At 46.7% G+C, this 19,769-nt stretch overlaps 1 protein-coding gene across 12 annotated transcripts in view; it reads right to left on the bottom strand.

Annotated features, from left to right (window-relative positions):
* The window catches only part of CYLD (CYLD lysine 63 deubiquitinase), a 434,005-nt gene that overhangs the window by 200,447 nt on the left and 213,789 nt on the right, over nucleotides 1-19,769 (bottom strand). For 7 of the 12 annotated variants that reach the window (XM_085638699.1, XM_085638698.1, XM_085638695.1 and 4 more), the window contains one exon: nucleotides 17,617-17,996. In XM_085638699.1, the coding sequence (XP_085494825.1) occupies nucleotides 17,617-17,996 (380 nt within the window). The remainder of the gene's footprint in view (nucleotides 1-17,616; nucleotides 17,997-19,769) is intronic. The other 5 variants (XM_085638705.1, XM_085638697.1, XM_085638703.1 and 2 more) reach the window with 1 other exon arrangement.

Genomic DNA, 19,769 nt, shown 5'->3' with positions numbered 1-19,769 from the left:
AAGAACCAGAAGAGTTTGAACTGCAAAGGTAAAATCTTGACCGCGACCAGGTCGGCACCAGAATCCGATCCAGACTTCCATCACAGGTCGCCTAAAACGCATTCCACAGCAGGTGGCCTGATACACATAGACTACCACCAACGTTAAAAAGCAATGATTTACAAACTTATCAAATCTTTTCCAAACTTTTTGGAGTAAAAAGAAGTGATTTATGAAAATCTTACAAAAATAATAACTCTGGTTCCCTTTATCAAATTTTTGTTGTTCTGTAGTGGTTTTATTATTGTGTTGTGTTTCTTACTTACTGACTGTTTTGGTGCAGATAAATGCTTTACACTTCTTTACCTTTGAGTTATGCCCCACTGCTCTGTGCCAGAGCTACCCAGGACTGAGCTAAGGCTAGATTTAAAGAATCCTAACTAATCCGGATATGTAATAGTGACATTATTACTTGGTGAGATACCACAATCAGCCCAACATTTCTCATTTCTCACAATCAAGAAAACCCATCTTTTCCCAAGAGCTGAACAGTGCAGCAAAGGCCTACAGGAGATGTCCTGGCACCTTCCTAAAGCCTTACAATAAGCAGGAAGTTGCTTCAACAGATGAGCCTGAAGAACAAGTTACTTACCTTCAGTAACACCCTTTCTGGTGTATACTCTTATCTAGTTACAGATACATCACATTAAAATATCCCAAGGGCACCAGATTGGATAAAGAGAAATTACTAGCAGTGCTCCTGTATGCCCATAGGTAGCGTTGTGTGGCACTGTGCCGATTCCATATGAAGTGATGGAGGGGAGCCGCATAAAAGTGTCACCTATGCGTGCTAATGTCTGTTTCTTGCATTTTCCCTTTCCATGCCCTCATTCACAGAGTGTAAAACAATTGTTGGTAACAAATGTGCTGATCACTACCTTCGGACCTCATTGAATGTTATTAAGAAACCACTCCACAGAAAGGACTGGTGGGAGAGCAGTGAGGAATCTGCAGTTAAAGTATCCACCAGAAAGAGTGTTACTGAAGTTAAGTAACTTATCTCATCTGCTGGATACTTCCAACTGCAGATTCCTCACCTTAGAATGGATACCAAAGCAGTACCTCCCAAAGGTTGAGGGTCTAGGGAGCAGGCACAAACAAAGTCCTGCAGAATCAAGTGGCAAAATGTCCTTCCCTATGGCTCTGGCTTTCAATGCAGTGGTGCTTCGTGAACAAAGGCAGCGATGAAAATGTTACAGGGTGGCAGATACCAAGGACAGGGATCTTCTGTAACATCACAGTGATAGCAGCATTGATCCCGGTGGAATGGGCTCACATATCTTCTGTTAGCTGCTATATGGCCAGTGTATAGCAGATCTTGATGCAGAGGACTATCCACCTCTACAGGGCCCTATTTTACATGGGGTAGAGAAACACCATATAGGCCAATAGGAAACATACTTCTCTTGTTTTTCTCGAGAAAACCCCACAAAAAGCTAATCATCCGCTCAATAGTCCTTGGTACGATCAAGTATAAAAAAGTAAAGCCCTTTTGGTGTCAAATACATCTAGCCTCTCCTCCTCTTTCGGAGAGCGAGGGGAAGCAAAGAACGCCAGAAGGGTTTTCAACTATTGGACTTAAAAGGGAGGCCTCACCTTAGCCCTCCCAAGTCCTAAGAACCACTTTGTGTGGAAAGAAGGCAGTGCATGACTGACCATGCCTGCAGTTAATTCGCATGACGAGGTGACGTAATAACAATGAGGAAGATAGAGTTTAGAGCCAGGAGATGCAGCGAGCAAGTATGCAGAGGTTCGAAGGGCGTTCACATGAGGCATCCTGAGACCAAGTTAAAGTCCCACTGGGGCATCACAAACAGTTTGGGAGGGAACAAGTGCATCAAACCTTTACTAAATCTCATCACAACTGTTGACATCGCCAAAGACGGTTGGTCGGGTGTAGGAAAGTAGGATCTGCTTTGATGGTTACCCCCACTTTTTGATGATGTTGTTCTGTTTAAGGACTATTCTGACTGGGATCTTGCTAATCAGGACCCCTGTCGCTGTGCTTTCTTCCCACATTTGACAGTGGAAAGTACTTTTGTACCTTCCCAATTGGCTACTGGTGTACCCAAGTAAGAACCCTAGTATGTGGTGCTAAGGTACCCAGAGCATAGGTACACCGGGGGTCTCCCATGGGCTGCAGCACGTATTATGCCACCCATGAGAGCACTCAAACTGCCAATACAGGCATTGCAGCCTGTGTAAGCTGGTGCTCGCATCACTTACAGCAGATATAAGTTTCCTTATATCGAAGGTCACTGCACTCAAAACCTATAAGTCACCAATAAAGCAAACCTTTCAATCCTGAAGGCAGGGTGCTAGGTCAGAAGTGTGAGGGTGCCCTGCATGAGCAGGGCACTCCCTACAAACCCCAGAGTCAATTTCCAAGATTTGTAAGTGCGGTCAGCCATTTTCATACATATAGTGGCCAAGAGTCATTACACAATGGCTAACTATGTATTGGCTGTGCCGAACTTGGGCATGCTTGGTATCAAACATGTTGGAATCATACCCCAAAACCGTTACCGGTGTTGGAGGTATTAATCCATGCACTGGGGGGCTCCTTCGGTAAGCCCCCAGTACTCCCAGTAACAGCCTTCCACGGTCTGTCAGCAAGCTAGTGCTGCTGCCGACCCCAGACATTATTCTGCCCTCCTGCTGCTAAGCTGAGCTCGAGAAGGAGAAGGTAGAACAATAGATTTCCTGTCACAGGGAGATGTGACCACCTCCCATACAGGACTTAGTGTATTGGACTGGAGTGGGGGTGCTCACCAGCAACACAAGACGTCTTTGAAGGGCAAATTTGGTGTCCTCCTTGCATACTCCAGTTTGAGATAGTTTAGGGAACCCTTGGCTCCCGCCCTGGTGTGAAACTGGACAAAGGACATCCTCTCCTCTGGCCAGCCCCTCCTCTGGGAGGGACCCTTGAATCGTTCCAACCCTTTCCATAGGGTACTGAAGGGCTTACCTGTGGGTGGCTCTTAAGATTCGTCGTGGGACAAGATTCAAACCCGAAACCACTTCAGCTTCAACCTTCTGGGCACCTGGACTTTGCCTGAAATCGAGACTGCACCAAGGACAACTCTTGCTGCTCCTGGTCTCGCTGTTCTGCAAATCTTCTTCGTTGTCTGTGCCTGTGCTTCTTCCAGGGTTCTATCCAGGCCTGTGGGCATCAACAACACCCAAAGTAATCTCCCTTGGAGTTAAGGAATCACTCCCCGGCACCCCCAGGAACCGCATACACAGATGACTGGTCTGCTGCTCCTGACGTCCCACAGACTACGAAAGGCTCAACAACACAGGTGGTGGTTCTGCAACTTCCTCGAGGCCGGACGCCTCCTCTCAGTAAGTTTGAGGCCAGTATTCCTCATCGGAATTGCTGGAACAGAACCCCTGTGCACTGCGTCGACTAGCCGTTTGTTGGACAGGCCACACAGAGGGCTTGCTCCCTCCCCGCACGACAGGGCCCAAGCTCCGGCCCACCAGGCATACCCCACGAAAAGCACCTGTACCCCGTCTCCCGACGGATCTTCTGCCCTCGGACCTCTACTCATCACGGGGGCCAGCCCCACCGGCTCCCCCGGCCGGGTCAAGCCGCCATCTTGGGCCCTGCACCACGAGGCCGCGTGGCCTCACCCCGACCCTAACCCCGGGCCTGGCCGGCCCCGACATCCCGGCACCACCATCCACCCAGGAGGTGAGCGGACCACTTGGCAGGTCAATGGGAGAACGACGTGTCAAGGGCTCTCCCCCGCCAGGTGCCGATCGCCTCCAGCTCCCCCAGGCACTGGCTCCACCCCCTGCTGGGTGTCTGGACACCTTCATCCCGGACCCTCCGACCTCCAAGTGCGGGGGTCCGGACATCAAAGGGCACCAGCCCTATAACTGGGGCAGCTCCGGAGCAGGAAGTAGTTGTATCCTGGAGTCGAGAGACACCGAGAGAACTCAGCCTTGACGGACTACTGGCGCTGCCGTAGCCGCTCTTGTGAACCATCGTCCTGCCTGCTGGCGCTGCCGCGGCCTTCTGCAACCTCCATCCTCGTCGGGACCTGCTGGCGCTGCCGCGGCCCGTTGTAACGACCATCCTCGTCGGGACCTGCTGGCGCTGCCGCGGCCCGTTGTAACGACCATCCTCGTCGGGACCTGCTGGCGCTGCCGCGGCCCGTTGTAGCGACCATCCTCGTCGGGACCTGCTGGCGCTGCCGCGGCCCGTACATCGACCATCTTTCCGGGACCTGCTGGCGCTGCCGCGGACCGTGTACCGACCATCTCAACCGGGACCTGCTGGCGCCAAGCTCGAGGATTGTGAGCTAGTCATCGTCTCACCCGAACTACCTGACTGGTAGACAGACTGTCCCGCTACCCCTTACCCTGCTTTGAGAGACTTGAATCGAGGGGACCCCCTGAGTCCAGACCTCCTTGTACCATTCAACCGTACCTTAAGAAGTGCTTATAAAGAACACTGAACCTTATCCGTGTGTGGTATCTGTCTGTGGGGGGGAAGTTACTTATCTGTACGATCGTTGGAGACGGCTCTCCCCGGAGACCTCTCCTCCTGTCCCCGGCCGACCCTCCCGGTCCGTCTACCCTTTCTAACACCGTTGCCAAGGTTGGTCGGGCTACAAGAAGCTCAAGCATATCTACCTGCCAAGATCTCTGTTCTCACCACATCCTCTGCACTGTGGGCCTGCATCTTTAGTGAGCTGCTCGAGGTCCTCTTGTGCCTCCTGTGCCTTCGACCTGTGGGTCCTCTTGAGGGTCTTCTTTGGCTTCAGTGGGCTCCCCTGCTTGCTCGGGGTCTGTCAGACTCTCCTGCAATTAATGAGTCCCTCAGACCTTGCTGGTCCCAACAATGCTCTTTTATCGTTTACCACGTCTGCTGCTGCTGCCAAGGCTTGTTGGTGCTCCCACCGGACAAAGAACCCATGGTACTCTACTTCCGATGTGGGACACTCGTGAATGGCTCTTTGGCTTCCACAGCGTCGCCTGGTCCTTACAGCTGCAGCAACAAGGTCACCGTCATCACTCCTGCATCTTCCATCATCGGTGGACATTGCTTTTCCGTACCTCCTGGTCACCTCCGAGTGTCATAAACTCTCTCCCCTCTACTTACAGGTAATTCTCTTCAAGAATCCATCCTTTGATTCCACCTGACTCTTTCACCTTCATTGCCAGCGGAATCTTTCCTGAAGTCCTCCACTGTGGTCTATGGCAGTTTCCGACGTCACTTCACACCTATGCACCCAACTTCCCTGGTATAGGTATACTGTTTCCTGGGGTATTCACGGATGGGGGGACTCCCCAACCTTGTCTTCCACAGGGTCTCCTCAGGGTCCACTGGAAAGGGTCCTTCTTCTAGAAAACTGCAAACATGGCTTTCCCGCTGACTATCATGGAGTACATGGCTGTGTTTCCCCTCTGCACACAGCCTCCGTGGGGTTTCTGGGTACTTACCTCGGGTGGTTCCTTGTGTCCCCAGCTCTTATTAGTCTCTTGGTCCAAGTCCCGACTTCGGTTGCAGTTCGCATTCCGCTTCTTTAGTATGTGGTTTGGTCGCCCCCTGGAGACCACTGTGTGTATTTGTGCTTACTTACCTGTTTGCAATTGAAGTATTGTGTGTATTGTGTTGATATCTCCGGGTAGGAGATATAGCAATGTGTTAGTAGGTGTGTATAATAAATATACTTATTTTTATAATTACACTATGTGGTACTTTAACCTACACAACATGATTAGTTCTTGTAAAACAAGCTGCTTAACACTCCTTCTGGACTAAGCCTGAAGGCTGCTCTCCACTGCTACCACTTAGAGAGCTTTCTATGGTTGTCTAAGACCTCTAAAATCACTATAAGGGTTGTCTGTATTAGTGCAAGGTGCTTCACTTAAAATAAGTGTGCAGCATAAACTAAGCCAGCCTCTTACATCGGGCAAATGTAGAAAAGTAGAAATGGCAGATAAAAAATATTTTACAGTGCCCCTGCAAGGCATTGGTGAGTCAAAGACAAAGCAAACAAAAGGACATCCAATGGTACGAAAGGTACAGTGGTCTGCTAAAGGACAAACTGCAATTGGTCAGCCATCACTGCACATCTTCTGCAATCTACTTCGAGACATGGACAGCCTAGATGCTGGCCCCACTGGGATTTTAGGTTCCACTGCAGGGCTCGTAGGTGCCACTTGGCATAGCTGACAAGGATAATTCATGAAGCTAAGAGACCAAGAAGACTCAGGAACACCCTCACCAGAAGCAAGCCTGAAATACTGGGACCATAGCCAGAATGTCTCTGAACTCATTAAGGAGGAGAAAAAACCTTGAACTCCACTGTGTCCAGGATTACCCCAATGAGTGGAAGCTTCTTTGCTGAAGTCAGGTGGGATTTTGGCTCATTTTGGTGAACAACCAAGATGTTAAGTGCTCTGCCTTTGTTTGGAGATGGTCCACTATTGACTGCGGAAAGACAGTCTTCAACAGCCAGTCATCGAGGTACGGGGTTACGTAACTCCTAACCTCCAAAGATGGGCGTAGGTGAAGCCAAATGGGAGCATGGTCTTGTCCTACTTTGAACCACAGGTAACACATTTGAGACTGTAGAGCAGGTATATGAAAATACTTGCCCTGCAAGTCCCTGGACACCATCCACTCTCCTGAGTCTGAAGCAGAATGGATCTGAGCCAGTACAAGTATTTTGAACTTGTTCTTCTGCAGGAAGTAATTCAGGGGTCAAATGTCCAGGATAGGCCTCAAGAAGACCCCGTCCTTTTTTAGAATGAGGAAAGAGTAGGAATAACAACCTTTGCCTTTCTCCGAATCCTGTACCCGTTGTAAGGCACCCTTGGAGAGTAAAATACATACCTCCTGCAGCAGAACGGAGAGATAATCCTCTGAAATTCCATCTGGTGTGGAAGGAATATGGGGTGGGAAGGAGAGGAAAGGTAGGGTGTAGCCATTTTGAACAATCTGGAAGAGCTATCTGTCTGATGTGATGGACTGTGGACCTGGGAGGATGTGCAGAATTCTGCCTCCCCACACATAGGTGTGAGCCACTGAGGACAAACTAAAGTAACTTTTTGGCTGTTGTAGCAGGGAAAGAGAAGCTCAAGAACTGGTGTGTGGTGTATGCCACTACTGCATCCACTGCCCCAAAATAACTTGGTTGTAGGCTGCCTCACTGGCTGGTAAGCCTGTTGATACCTATAGGTCAATAGCCCCTAAATTGGTGGAATTGATGTGGAAATTGGTTCAGAGGTCAAGAGCAAAAGGAAAGCAATTTGGTCTTATTACCTTTAAGCGTTCTACAACACAGCCCACCGTCTCTACGGAGAGGCGAGACCCATCAAAGGACATGTCCATCAGTGATGCCTGCACATCATCATTAAATCTTTGATCCAGAAAACTATCTAGGCCCACGCGGATGTCTACTTCACTATGTCCTGCCCATCATGGATTGTCGGAGCCAAAGAAGCCATAAGGTGTTCCACAATCTTACTGGCCATATCATAGGTCATGAATATATCGATCCAGACAGACTGGGTTTCTGGATCTCAGTGGCAGACTCACAGAGGAAAACATTTGCTTGCCAAAGGCATCAATCTGTTGGGATTCCCTATCCGAGGGACAGGTCAGAAATTAATTAGTATTCACCAAGCTGGTCCAAGCCTGTACAAGACTCTCGGATTATTGTCTTTGCCGAGAACGTCTCCTCGCCACCTGTTGACTAACAAATGAGCAAGAACATGGTTTTCACCAGGTGGCCATCGAGGTATCAATACGTTCATCAGTGAACGGAAGGAAGGGTTCAGAATTTGCCGGACGAGAGTGCAAAATCTCAGTCAAAACATTCAGGTTTGCCTCAATGAAGGACAGCTGAAATTCTAGTACCTCAAGCTGCCCTCTGAACCAGCAATGCAAATGCAACACTTTTTTCTGTTAGCCCATGTGGTGAGTACCACTCTGTTTCAGGACAGAAGTCAAGCCGACTGGTGTTTTATAAGTCAAGGTATCATCAGTATAATGAGAAGGGAACAAGGCATCTTCCTCATTATCGCCATCAGTATCCTGCTGTGCAACTTCTTCTGGCATAGGATAGAGGTGAGAATTAAAGAGAAAATAAAGCTTCTATTTGTACATATGTTGCTGCAGAGGTAGTAGATTAGAATCAGGCTGCATGATAACTGGTTGCTGTTTTAGGATTTCAGAGGATGACATCGGTCAAGCTCAGGCAGACATAATCTCAGGGCCTTACATGGGTCATCAACTGGTGCTGGTTGCATGGGGCGGCAGAGACTGGGGTAGATTTTGGGGCCTTAGTGAAAGTCTATACCAAGTTAGGAGAGGCCTGGTAATGGGTTCCACAGGGGAAAATGGTGCTGCAGGAGGGCCTGTTGGTGGTAAACCAACTGGAGGCCAAAGATGCACCAGAGGAATCCGAAAACACACAGTTGTGCATCATGGCCTCCTTGAAGGGCTCGATATGCTGCACGGATTGACGAAGGCCCAGGCAACTCGGGGGACATCGGAATCAACTGAGATATTGATTCTGTGTATAGTGATCGAATAGGGGTGTCTTAGATCTTGATGGCATTCCACCTTTTCCCTGAAATCAGAGTGGGAATGGGGTCGACTTCGCTTTACTTTCTTATGCTTGTGCTTGGAATTTGACTTACCTTAAGGAGCAAGATGAGAGCATATTTTCTTATGTTCTACGATGTACAAATTCATTTCCTGGTCTCAAAATGTCTTCGGGTGCATGAAGTCATATTTGGCACATGACTTAGAGTTGTGGCTGGAAGCTAAGGCACTAAGGACACACCTCATGCCGATCTGTGACCAACATCTGCTTGTGACAAATGCAGCTTGGCTTGAATCCTGTCTTTTTCAGTGATGACTTAGTTCACTAGCAAACTGTTAAATATGTATTAGGAGTTGCAGGAAGACGGACAAAAATGGGAGCAAAGCTCTGTATCTATGCCAGAAGGCACGGAATGAAAGGAAGGAATGCCAACATGTAGTGGTAGCGCTTATATGAGACTCATCTCTGTCATTTCGGTAATGCTTTTTCTGGTGGATACAGTATCTGCCTGTGGATTCCTCACCTTTTGAATGACCCCTTGCGCAGCACTGCATGGAAACTTTTTGTTATAGCTCTCCCACGTCGACAAGGACGTCACAATGGAACGTATCCGCTTGTGACTCCAAGACACGTCATCGGAGCCATAAGAAAACCTCATTGGCGTGCTGACGTCAGTTCCACCCATTTTTTCCATGCCTTCGATGCGAACGGGTGAACCGACAATATTTCACAAGTATACGCAGTATACAAAATATGCACATACTATTCAAGAAGAAAGGAAAACTGGAAATTCTAAAACACAGACATTTCCTAGCGACAAGCATCATGTAATTCCAATGCCAACAAATACAAGACTGTTATACCCAAAATTCTCAAGTAGGTAGACAATGGGGAGGCGGATGGGTCAGTGAGGAATCCAACAGCAGATTCTGTATCCACCAGAAAACACGTTAGTGAAGGTAAGTAACTTGTTCTTCTTATCATGGATAGATCTGCCTGTTCCGCTTCCGGAAGAGGGTGTCCACCTATCTATACCAAAAAGTCCTGCAGCACAGAACGTGCAAAATGGCCATCCTTCCTCACCTCCGAATCTAAGCAGTAATGCTTTGCAAAAGTGTGAAGGAAGGCCCAAGTTGCCACCTTGCAGATGTCTACAACAGGGGCACCTCAAGCCAAAGCAGAAGACGACAACTTAGGTCTGGTGGAATGAGCTTGAATACCTTCAGGAGGCTCCTTCTTGGCCAAGGCATAGCAGATCTTGATGCAGAGGATGATCCACCTGGACAGCCTTGCCCTTCATATTTACCATGTATCCAAAGAAGAGTTGGTCATTCAGCCTGAAGTCTTTAGACCTGTCCAGGTAGAAGCTGACCGCCCTCGTAGGGTCCAGGCCGTGAGGTATCTCCTCCCCCTTAGAAGGGTGAGGGGGGGGATAGAAGGTGGGTAGAGCGATTGATTGCACTAGGTGGAAATGAGTGACCACCTTACACAGGAAAGCAGGTCTGGTCCTAAGAACCATCTTATCTCCATGAATAGAGGTGAAAGGAGGCTTATAACTAAGAGCCTGCAGCTCACTAACCCTCCCAGGTAATTGCAACTAGAAAAATTGTCTTGAATGATAGGAGCCTCAACGGACAACTGTGCAGAGGCTCAAAGGGAGACCCCATCAGGAAAGTAAGAACTAAATTTAAATCCCACTGAGGCATGATAAATGGAGTGGGAGAAAACCTGTTAGTGAGACCCTTAATGAATCTCATGACTATAGGAGACTTAAACAAAGAGGGCTGGTCTGGTAAGCAAAGAAAGGTTGACCAGGCAGACAAGTAGCCCTTAACAGTTGCTACAGCACAACCCTGTTGAGCCAAGGATAGAGCGAAACTCAGAATACCAGATAAATGGGCCTGCAATAGATTAATTGACCTCTTCCACACCATTTTACTAACTTGGCCCACCTACCAGAATAGACAGATTTGGTGGAGTGTCTTCTGGCCGATAAAATAACATCCACCACATCCGGTAGGAGAGAGAAAAAAACTCAGGTTGCCCCGTTCAATCTCCAGGCATTAAGGTGTGGACTCTGGAGGTGGGGGTATAGAACATGCCCCTTTGACTGCTACTGCGAGAGGAGGTCTGCCCTAAGAGGGAGAAGAAGCAGAGGGTGCGATGAGAGGTGAAGGAGGTGTGTGTACCACACCCTTCTTGGCCGATCAATATGACTTGGGCAAGGTCTTGGCGAATCTTCCTCAGAACCCAGAGGAATCATGGGTAGAGGAGGGAACGCTCCCCGCATCAAACGCTGGAGACTGCAGAACGACGGGCAATGCATGTTCTCCTGAGTGGCAAACAGGTCCAACCGAGGAAATCCCCTCATCTTGAAAATTTGATGGACCACCTCCGGAAGAAGACGCCACTCGTGATCGGCAGAGTATTGCCAACTGAGAGTGTCTGCACGCACATTCAGCACCTGGGACAGATGATTTGCAATCACGCAAATCTGATGGTTCTGAGCCCAGAACCCGAGTTGCAGAGTCGCTCTGCAGAGACAATATGACCCTACTCCTCCCTGTTTGTTGATGTACCACATCGCTGTAGTGTTGTCCGTCAGGACCAGAACTGACTGGCCGCGAAGGGAGGAAAGAAAGGCCTTGAGAGCCAAACGTATCGCCCGCAATTCCAGAAGATTGATGTGAAGCAATCTCTCCTCTGGAGACCAAAGACCCTTGATCTCCAGAGCCCCCAGATGAGAATCTCACCCCAGAGTGGAAGCATCCGTTATCACTGTGGCCACCGGACAAGGACGTTGAAACGGCTTCCCTTGAGAGAGGTTGCTTGAAACAGTCCCCCATGACAGCTCAGCTGCAGTGTCTCTGGATATTTTGACCACCTCCCCGAGATCTCCGCATGTGTTGAAACCACTGCCTGCGGAGGCACCACTGGAGTGCCCTCATGTGACAGCGTGCATGGTTGACCAATAGTATGCAGGAAGCAAACAGACCAGGCAGGTAACAGCCGCTCCATCTTGAAACATTGGAATCGTAGCTTGGATGTCTAGAATCCTCAAGGAGGCGGAAAAGTACGACTCAGTAGTATCCAGTACTGCCCCTATGAACAGGTTGCGCTGAGAGGGCACCAGGTGATATTTCGGTACATTTATCGAAAAACACAAGTTGAATAACAGTCGAGTTGTTACCTGCAGATGATGCAGCACCATCTCTGGTGCATTGCCTTGAGCAGGCAGTCGTCCAGATAGGGGAAAACAGGAATCCCCAACCTTCTGATATGCGCTGCCACCACCGCCATCACCTGTGTGAAGACCTGTGGCGCGGATGTAAGACCGAACAGAAGGACCACAAACTGATAATGTTGAGACCCCACCGTAAAACAGAGATACTTCCGATGCTACTTCAGGAAAATACGCATCCTGTAAATCGATCGACAACATCCAGTCTTCCTGCGGCAGCACCAGGAGAACCTAAGCTAGGTTCAACATCTTGAACTTCTCCTGCTTGGAGGTAAAAATTCAAGATTCTGAGGTCTAGGATCGGCCTCAATCGCCTGTCCTTTATGGGGACCAGGAAATACCGGGAGTAGCATCCCTGACCCCTTTCCTGCTTCGGAACAACCTCTATCGCTCCTTTCTGGAACAAAGACTGGACCTCTTGTTGCAGAAGCAACAGATGGTCCACCGAACGCCAGCCCTGGCGAGGAGGGAGAGGAGGAGAAAACTCACGGAAAGGAAGGGCGTACCCATTTTTTACATGATTTAAAACCCAAAGATCTGACGTAACAGATTCCCAACTTTGTAGAAAATGGGGCACCCGACCTCCCACGGGTCCAACATGCTCCAAGATGGGGGATCTAGAGCTGCTTCCCTGCGGAGTCAGTTGGGGGGCAGGAGAGGTAGAGGAGTAGGAGACTTGTTGGCAAGCAGTTCCCCGCAGACGACCTCTACCCTTCCCTCTGAATGTACTGTACAGCACGTTCATCTGCTGATGCAGCTGCTGCCGGGCCCGAAAAGGAGCAGCCTTCCCAAAACCCCGAAATCTTCGGCACCCAAAGTCCCCAAGCTGAGATTGCAGACCTAGAGACCTAGTGGCAGCTCTGCTGTCTTTAAAACGCTGTAGCGCTGAGTCCGCCTTGTGAGAACAATGATGAGATTCCACAGTGGAGCAGGGGGAATTCTTGGTGGTATTACCCTTTTTAAGCCTTCCATTAAGGCTTGGATTACTGGGACTCTGAATAGTGACAAATGTTGTCTATTTTGTAAGTACGCAGCAACTGCTGCAAGGTGCAAACAAATAGACTTGTAAGCCAGACCTGTTTGTTGCAAATGTAACAAGTTACAAATAATGTTAATCTGTAACAGCCTTGTTAAAAGGCAGCAAGGCTTCCGAAGCGGAGAGACAGGGCTGTTGGACCTCTGTCAAGATATCAGTCTTGACTGCCAAAGAAGGGAGCTGGAGGTCCAGGGCCTCAGCCACTCTTAGCACCACCATAGAATAAGAAGCATAAGAAGCTCCTTTGTCCATAGCCAGGATAGGAGGAGAAAGCAGGCCAAAATCTGGAAAGGTATCTAGTCTGCTGGCCTCACCCAATTCTTTAGACCAGTCTGTGTTTTGAGAAGGCTGATCTTCAGAAGGGTCTAGCGACCCCCTCCCAATCTTCAATTTCTAGCCCTTCAGAATAAGGCAGAGGAAACGACCTAGGACCTGTAGGTTTCGTCTGCGTCAGTATGAGCCGATCCGGCTCCAGGTAATCTGGAATTAGAATGGGGCTGGCATCATAGGGAGCCTCAGTGTCAGGGTCCGTGCTGGGGAAAGTCTCAATGGCACGACCTTCATTGTTCTGGATCCATGAGGGGAGGGGTCTTCAGGGCTGGAGCTGCCGGAGCGGAACACAATGGAGCCCCCTCTAACACTGCAGGGCCCCTGTAGAGTCAGGCCGCCCAAATATGAGGCACATGGCATCATAACATTTTTTACGTTGGGCGGGGGCGCTCGGGCTACAGGAAAAACCGGGAAGCATGGAGCAGACCCAGGAGCAGGTTCAGAAGAATGAGACCTTGAACGCCAAGGCTCCTCCATCACGTCAGCCGATGGACGGGGAGAAGTTGAAGCATGCCGTGACTTCTTGTGTTTCCTATGACTCTTAGCTGATCCACCAGACAACTTTGAGTGGGAGAACGGGACTTGGGACTCCTGTAGCGGTGCCAGGACCTTCCTCTCAACTGGGACCATGAACGAGACCTCATAGGAATCGTGCAATGTGGGGCAGAGTGCCAGGCCGCAAGTAGCTTTAGGGATCGCTCCTTCAAAGCTATCGGAGCCAAGGCCCGCCAGCCGCAGCACGACTTCAAGTTGTGGTTGAGCTCCAGGCACCAGAGGCAAACCAAGTGCGGATCAGTCGCCTACATGGCGCAGTGACAGGCGCCAGACAGTTTGAATCCAGAAGTATTCTTAGACATGATGGAAAAAAGTCTACTCGCCAAAAAGGATGTTGTCTTAACGTAAAAAAAGCCTGTTAAAAAGTGACTAGAGAGTAGCTCGCTTCACGGATCAGCACTTGACTTGTGCTGAAAGATAAGAACTGACGTCAGCGCACCGAGATGGCGCCTATATAAGTGATGTGGGCATCACTATGGCGACGACTACATCATGCAGAGACAACCGACACACCTACAGTCGCACACGCGTACTGCTTCGAAGAAAAATCTTCTGTCGGATGCCTGGGAAAGTCAAAGGTAAGGAATCTGCAGCTAAATGTCTCTTTCAGATGTATTTTTTAAAGCAAGTATCCTCCAACACACGTCGTTGCCCTTTGAAACTATTTATTTTCAGAAACTAGGCCTCTTAAACAATGGAGTTATCTGTATCCAGTTAGAAATGCCTTGAAGGTGAGCTGCTATGGCAGACAAATTTGATTCTGCCATGGTCCTGTGTGTAAATCTATATATGGGAAGCTGTTATTATCAAGAAGGCCAAATGAGAATTGTTTTTCACCACCTAGAGCATGAAAGTCTCAAATAAAACCTAGAAAATTACAAACTTGGAAACCATTATCTGTATCATTTTGTCTCCTGTAGATGGAGTAGGCCTTAGCAAATGTTTTTCTGGTCCTTTTTGTTTTCTACAGACCAATGAAGGCTGGTTGTTTACATGAGAAATTTGTCGGACAAACAGGAGAACACTCAATTCACACATTCACATGCGAACACACACACAGTAAAACCCATTCATTCACAAGCACACATGCACGCACATACATCCACTCATTTATTCACAAGTACACACAGGCACACATACTCTCACCTATCCATTCACAAAGACACATGCATATACTCACAACAATCCATTCAAACACAGCCACTCACAGCACACACACACAAATACATATACATTCATAAACACACACAAACATACACATATATACCAAAACATTCAGAAAAGCAGTTACTGGCCTGCATGTGTGAAAGTGGATTAATGGGTGGAAGGACAGAGCAGGAGGCTTCAGAAAGGGAAGAAGCAAACAGAAGATTCTGCCACCTCCTCTTATTGGCTAACCTTACTACGGGACAGCCAATGACAGGATGACATATCCTAACTAGCCACAGAGTGTGGTGGGGTCACCGAGACTTGCTGATCCTACCCCACTCTGTGACGAGTTGGGAAAGAGTGGTGTAAGGAGGCATTGACAGACATTCAACCCTGGGCACTTCAATGCTTAAACTGGAGTCACCCAGGGCTGACTATCACTGAAGCTCCCTCTTGTCATGAGGGAGGAGGATCCTTGCAGGGCTGTGGATGTCAAAGCCCTCATTGCTGTGAGATCTTAAGCCTGGCTAACCTTGGCTCAGTCTGCCAGGCACTTCGGCATTAGTACATGTAAAAAGCCTTGATCCTCTGACATGATGAGTGTTTGTAAGGCTGACCTTTGTTTAGCTTCACAGACACTCGTCATGCTTTGGGGAAAAGGGGTCTGGAGCCCCAGCACCTTTACTGACGGGCCACAACTACTCCAGACTGTAGGCATGAATATTAACCTAATGACATAAAATACCTCAAGAGAACATCATAGTGAGTCATTAAAACATTGCATTGGTAGACAAACTCAAATCACAACTTGAGAAAAGCAGTTTACTTGTAGCACACAAGTCCACAACAATTGTAATATGCATAATTTACTATTGCCTGACATCCTTATGTACTTTGGGTACATTCTATAAAATGTATTTAACTTTGTCAACTGTAATTATTGATCAACTACTAAGCAGTCTTGGAAAATGGTTTAATGTATCTGTTGCTGATGTCAGGTCTTTTGTGGCATATATGTATCTCGTTTTCACATTATTGTCGGTAAAACAGAGCAACAACATTTTTTGCAACATTGTTGCAAAAGACCTATTGAGGTAAGGTAAACTGCCAACAAGGGAATCATTCGAAAAAAAGAAATTATAACATTTAAGTTAGTTGTGGATGTCCTTGGGTGACATTGTAGGTAAATTGTTATAAATATGAAACAGTAAAGAGTGGAATGAATCACAAAAACCGGTGTAAATGCTTTTTAAATTGAACAAATTATATTAGGTTCAAACAGAAAATAAATGATGGGACTCAAAGATAATGATAACATATATAATACATTGACAATGTGTTGTACAACAAAGCTTCATACAGTTGCTCCTTAACATTTGTCAATGTACTGAAGACCCACTCCAGTGAAAACACTAGAATGTCCGTCCTTTTATTAAGACAAAACTTGGAAAGGTAACAAAAATAGCCCAAAGGAGAGATAGGCTGTTTGTTGATGTTTCGGTCTCCTACGGTGTGAATCCACAACACCATCTTCAGAATCCCAATATTTAAAGATAAAGCATGAAAGACCCCACTACAAGTAATAACAAAGGACCAAAAGATAAAGAATTAAAAACCAATGCCTGTTTAAAGCGCTATACACCTGTTAAGGATAAAAAAGAAACTCATCTCCAAGACTTTGGAGATGGAGTTGTAAAGGAAAGGAACCATCACCCAAGTCAAAAACAGGTTACAAAAATCATGCTCCATGGAAATGACATCCAAGAGAAGAAAAAGGGTTTTTGCAGCTAAGATGTGTACTAGAATAGCCAAACCTTTTCGAGACAAAGAAAAAACAGTCTCACAAGTGTGCCCAACAAGCGATAGTGATCAATTAACTAAAACTGAAGCTATTTTAAAAACATATATGCCTATCTTTGTGATTCATTAGACACTTCACTGTTTCAAATTTATAACAATTTCTATACAATGTCACCCAAGGACATCCGCAACTAACTTAAATGTTATAATTTTGCTTTTTTTAATGATTTCTTTGTTGGCAATTTACCCTATCTAATTTTTGATAGCCATGCCCACATGGGAATATTGAGTTACCCTTTTGCACACTATACAGACCTATCGAGGGCACACCAAGAACTTAAAAGGGTTTATAGCCTGCCCGTTTCTTACTATTGATTGGCTTAATTGTCACTCTTATTTTCGTGCTTCTTATTTAATGGCTTTCTTTGACCAAACCTGTCCATCTTGTGTTTGCCCCTGTCCCACAGCATAGCCTCTTTATCATCTCTGTGACTGGCTGGCTTCCATCCTTCGCTGATCAAATTTAGGAAGATTCTGTTTTGAAAATATTTGATCAAAGACACTGGAATTTAGAAGTCTCTCTTACAAACAGTGTGCCATGTCTAGCCTAGCCATGAAGATGGCCACACAGCACAGCCAGAAAACATGTTGTTAGAGTCTTTGTCTATCTGACCTTAAATATAAAACAAGTTTATTGAAGAAGAAGAAACTCTGTACTTTTTAAATTTGATTCTATGTTTATAGGCAGAGTGCATCGTCAAACAATTTCCATATTGAATTGTTCAACCACTGAATGTAGCATGCTTAAGAACTATAAATATTAGCACATATAAAAAATAAAAGATACTAGAAAATTCAAACGAAGAACAGTTTCACATGTCATTTATATTAATTACCAGTTCCAGGCCCGCCAATACTTCATTTACCCCAGGTGGTTGACCAATCCAGCGAATCACTCCATAGAAGGGTGGGTTCTCTTTAACTTCAGCCAATGACCCCACTTCTAAACCATGCAAGTTTGTGAGAGGCACAGGAGCTACCAGACTTTCCTGGATTGAGGCATTGCCCAATTCTCCAATGACAGACTGAACAGATAAGGAAAGAGGTGTATGCCCCATTGTTCCATTTGTGCCGGACATTTTGGATAGGCTGAAAGGGAGTGAATGGAATCTGTTTTCACTGGATATACTGTTTGATGTAGTTGGATGTAGAGGAGGCGAATTGTGACTGAATCCTGGAGATGTGTCTACAATAGATTTTGAAGGCTCATCAGCAACTATAAAAACAAACAAAAACAGAATATGAATGTTGGGATATTGCCAAAGAAACCACAATAATAGTTGCAACATTAGACCTTTAGAGTACATAGGGACTTTCGATTCATTTTACATTCAAAATGCACTGTCAATGTATTATTAATTAAAAGTGCATGGTTTCAATGTACTGATAAAGCAACTGCCACAACAATTCACATAACAGAGCACTGTATAACTATGTTCCCTCAAAAAAATACAGTTGTGCTCCCCTCCAAGTCTACAGGATCTGTCTACGGAGGGTGATAAAATCAGGTCACAATTACAGATATGTCCATTATATTTGAAGGCAACTACTCAAGTATTAACACAGTATAATATTTGTACACAATGTATTTATGATCTGTGAAAGTTTCTCATTAAAAAAACCCTGGGTAGCAAAGTGGTTGCTTCATTCAAGGGGATCCACACAACACAAGTAAGTAAAAACACAGTTCACAGTTGAGAAAAGAGGAAAGCAAGAATTGCACTATAAAAAGCAGGGAAAAAACAGAGTACATAAAAGTAACATCATACATAAAAAAGCAATGGTTGAAAGGATCTATTATGATACAGTAACGAAAATATACGACGCCTTCCCAGTGGAAGCACGTTTGGGGTTGGTTTCTGAGCGTAGGATAGACACGACATTCGCAGGGGAAACCCTTGACAAATTTAAAGTACAGGAGCAAGATGAGCTACAAACTATGGCAATGGGAATTAAATCTGGATCTCCAGTAGACCCTGCACACCCTGAACAACTAATGATGGGAGGTTACCTTATCTTGTGATGGGAGGTTACCTTATCATGCCTTACATCGCTGAGCTATTCGCATGCTCCTTTCAGATGGGAGAAGTTCCCCGAAAATGGAAGCAGGCGATAGTTCGTCCAATAAAAAAGAAGCCATCCATAGATCAAGCAGTATTAGAGAATCTTCGCTCTATCTCGCTATTACCATTCGTGGCGAAGATTGCTGAAAAAGTAGTTAATAAGCAGCTAACTAATCACATCAATAGGAATGATTTATTGCACCCATAACAATCGGGCTATAGAGCTGCTCAATCTACAGAGTCGGCATTACTCTTGGCCACAGATACAATGAGAAAATATGCGGATGAATGGCAGACGGCGGCAATGATCTTGTTAGACCACAGTGCGGCCTTCGACAGGGTTTCACATGGGTTTCTCTTGCATAGATTAGAGGATTGTGATGTCAGGAACACTGCACTATGGTGGATGACATCTTTTCTCTCCATGCCAAGCTTTCAAGTTGCTCAACACTCTCACCTGTCTAAGAGAATCCCTCTACGTCAGGGTGTCCCACAGGCACCGATACGGAGTCCCACGTTATTCAAGCTATATGTGGGACCTCTGGCCGATCTAGTCGAAGAGTATAAGGTTACAATTGTGTCGTACACTGATGATACTCAGCTGATTGAGACGCTGTCCCAAAACAGTGAACAGACAGCTCTCCAATTTTCCATGTGTTTGGAGGGGTGGCAACTTGGATGTCGAATCATTGCTTAAAGCTGAATGGTAAAAAAAACTGAGGTAATGATTGTGGGCAAGGCCCCAAACATATGAACATCTGCCTGGTGGCCTTAGATATTAGGCCAATTACCTACCCCAAAAACTGAGGTGAAAAACCTTGGAGTGTGGTTCGACTCCAAGTTGTCATTTGATGGTCAAATCCGAAGAGTAGCGGGGAAATGCTTCGGGACCCTAAAAATACTTAGAAAAATCCTTGACCTACTGC

The sequence above is a fragment of the Triturus cristatus genome, chromosome 12, assembly GCF_964204655.1.
Source record: "Triturus cristatus chromosome 12, aTriCri1.1, whole genome shotgun sequence".
NCBI classification, from domain to species: Eukaryota; Metazoa; Chordata; class Amphibia; order Caudata; family Salamandridae; genus Triturus; species Triturus cristatus.
Note: the sequence above shows the minus strand (reverse complement) of the source record. Positions and strands in the feature narration are given on the sequence as shown.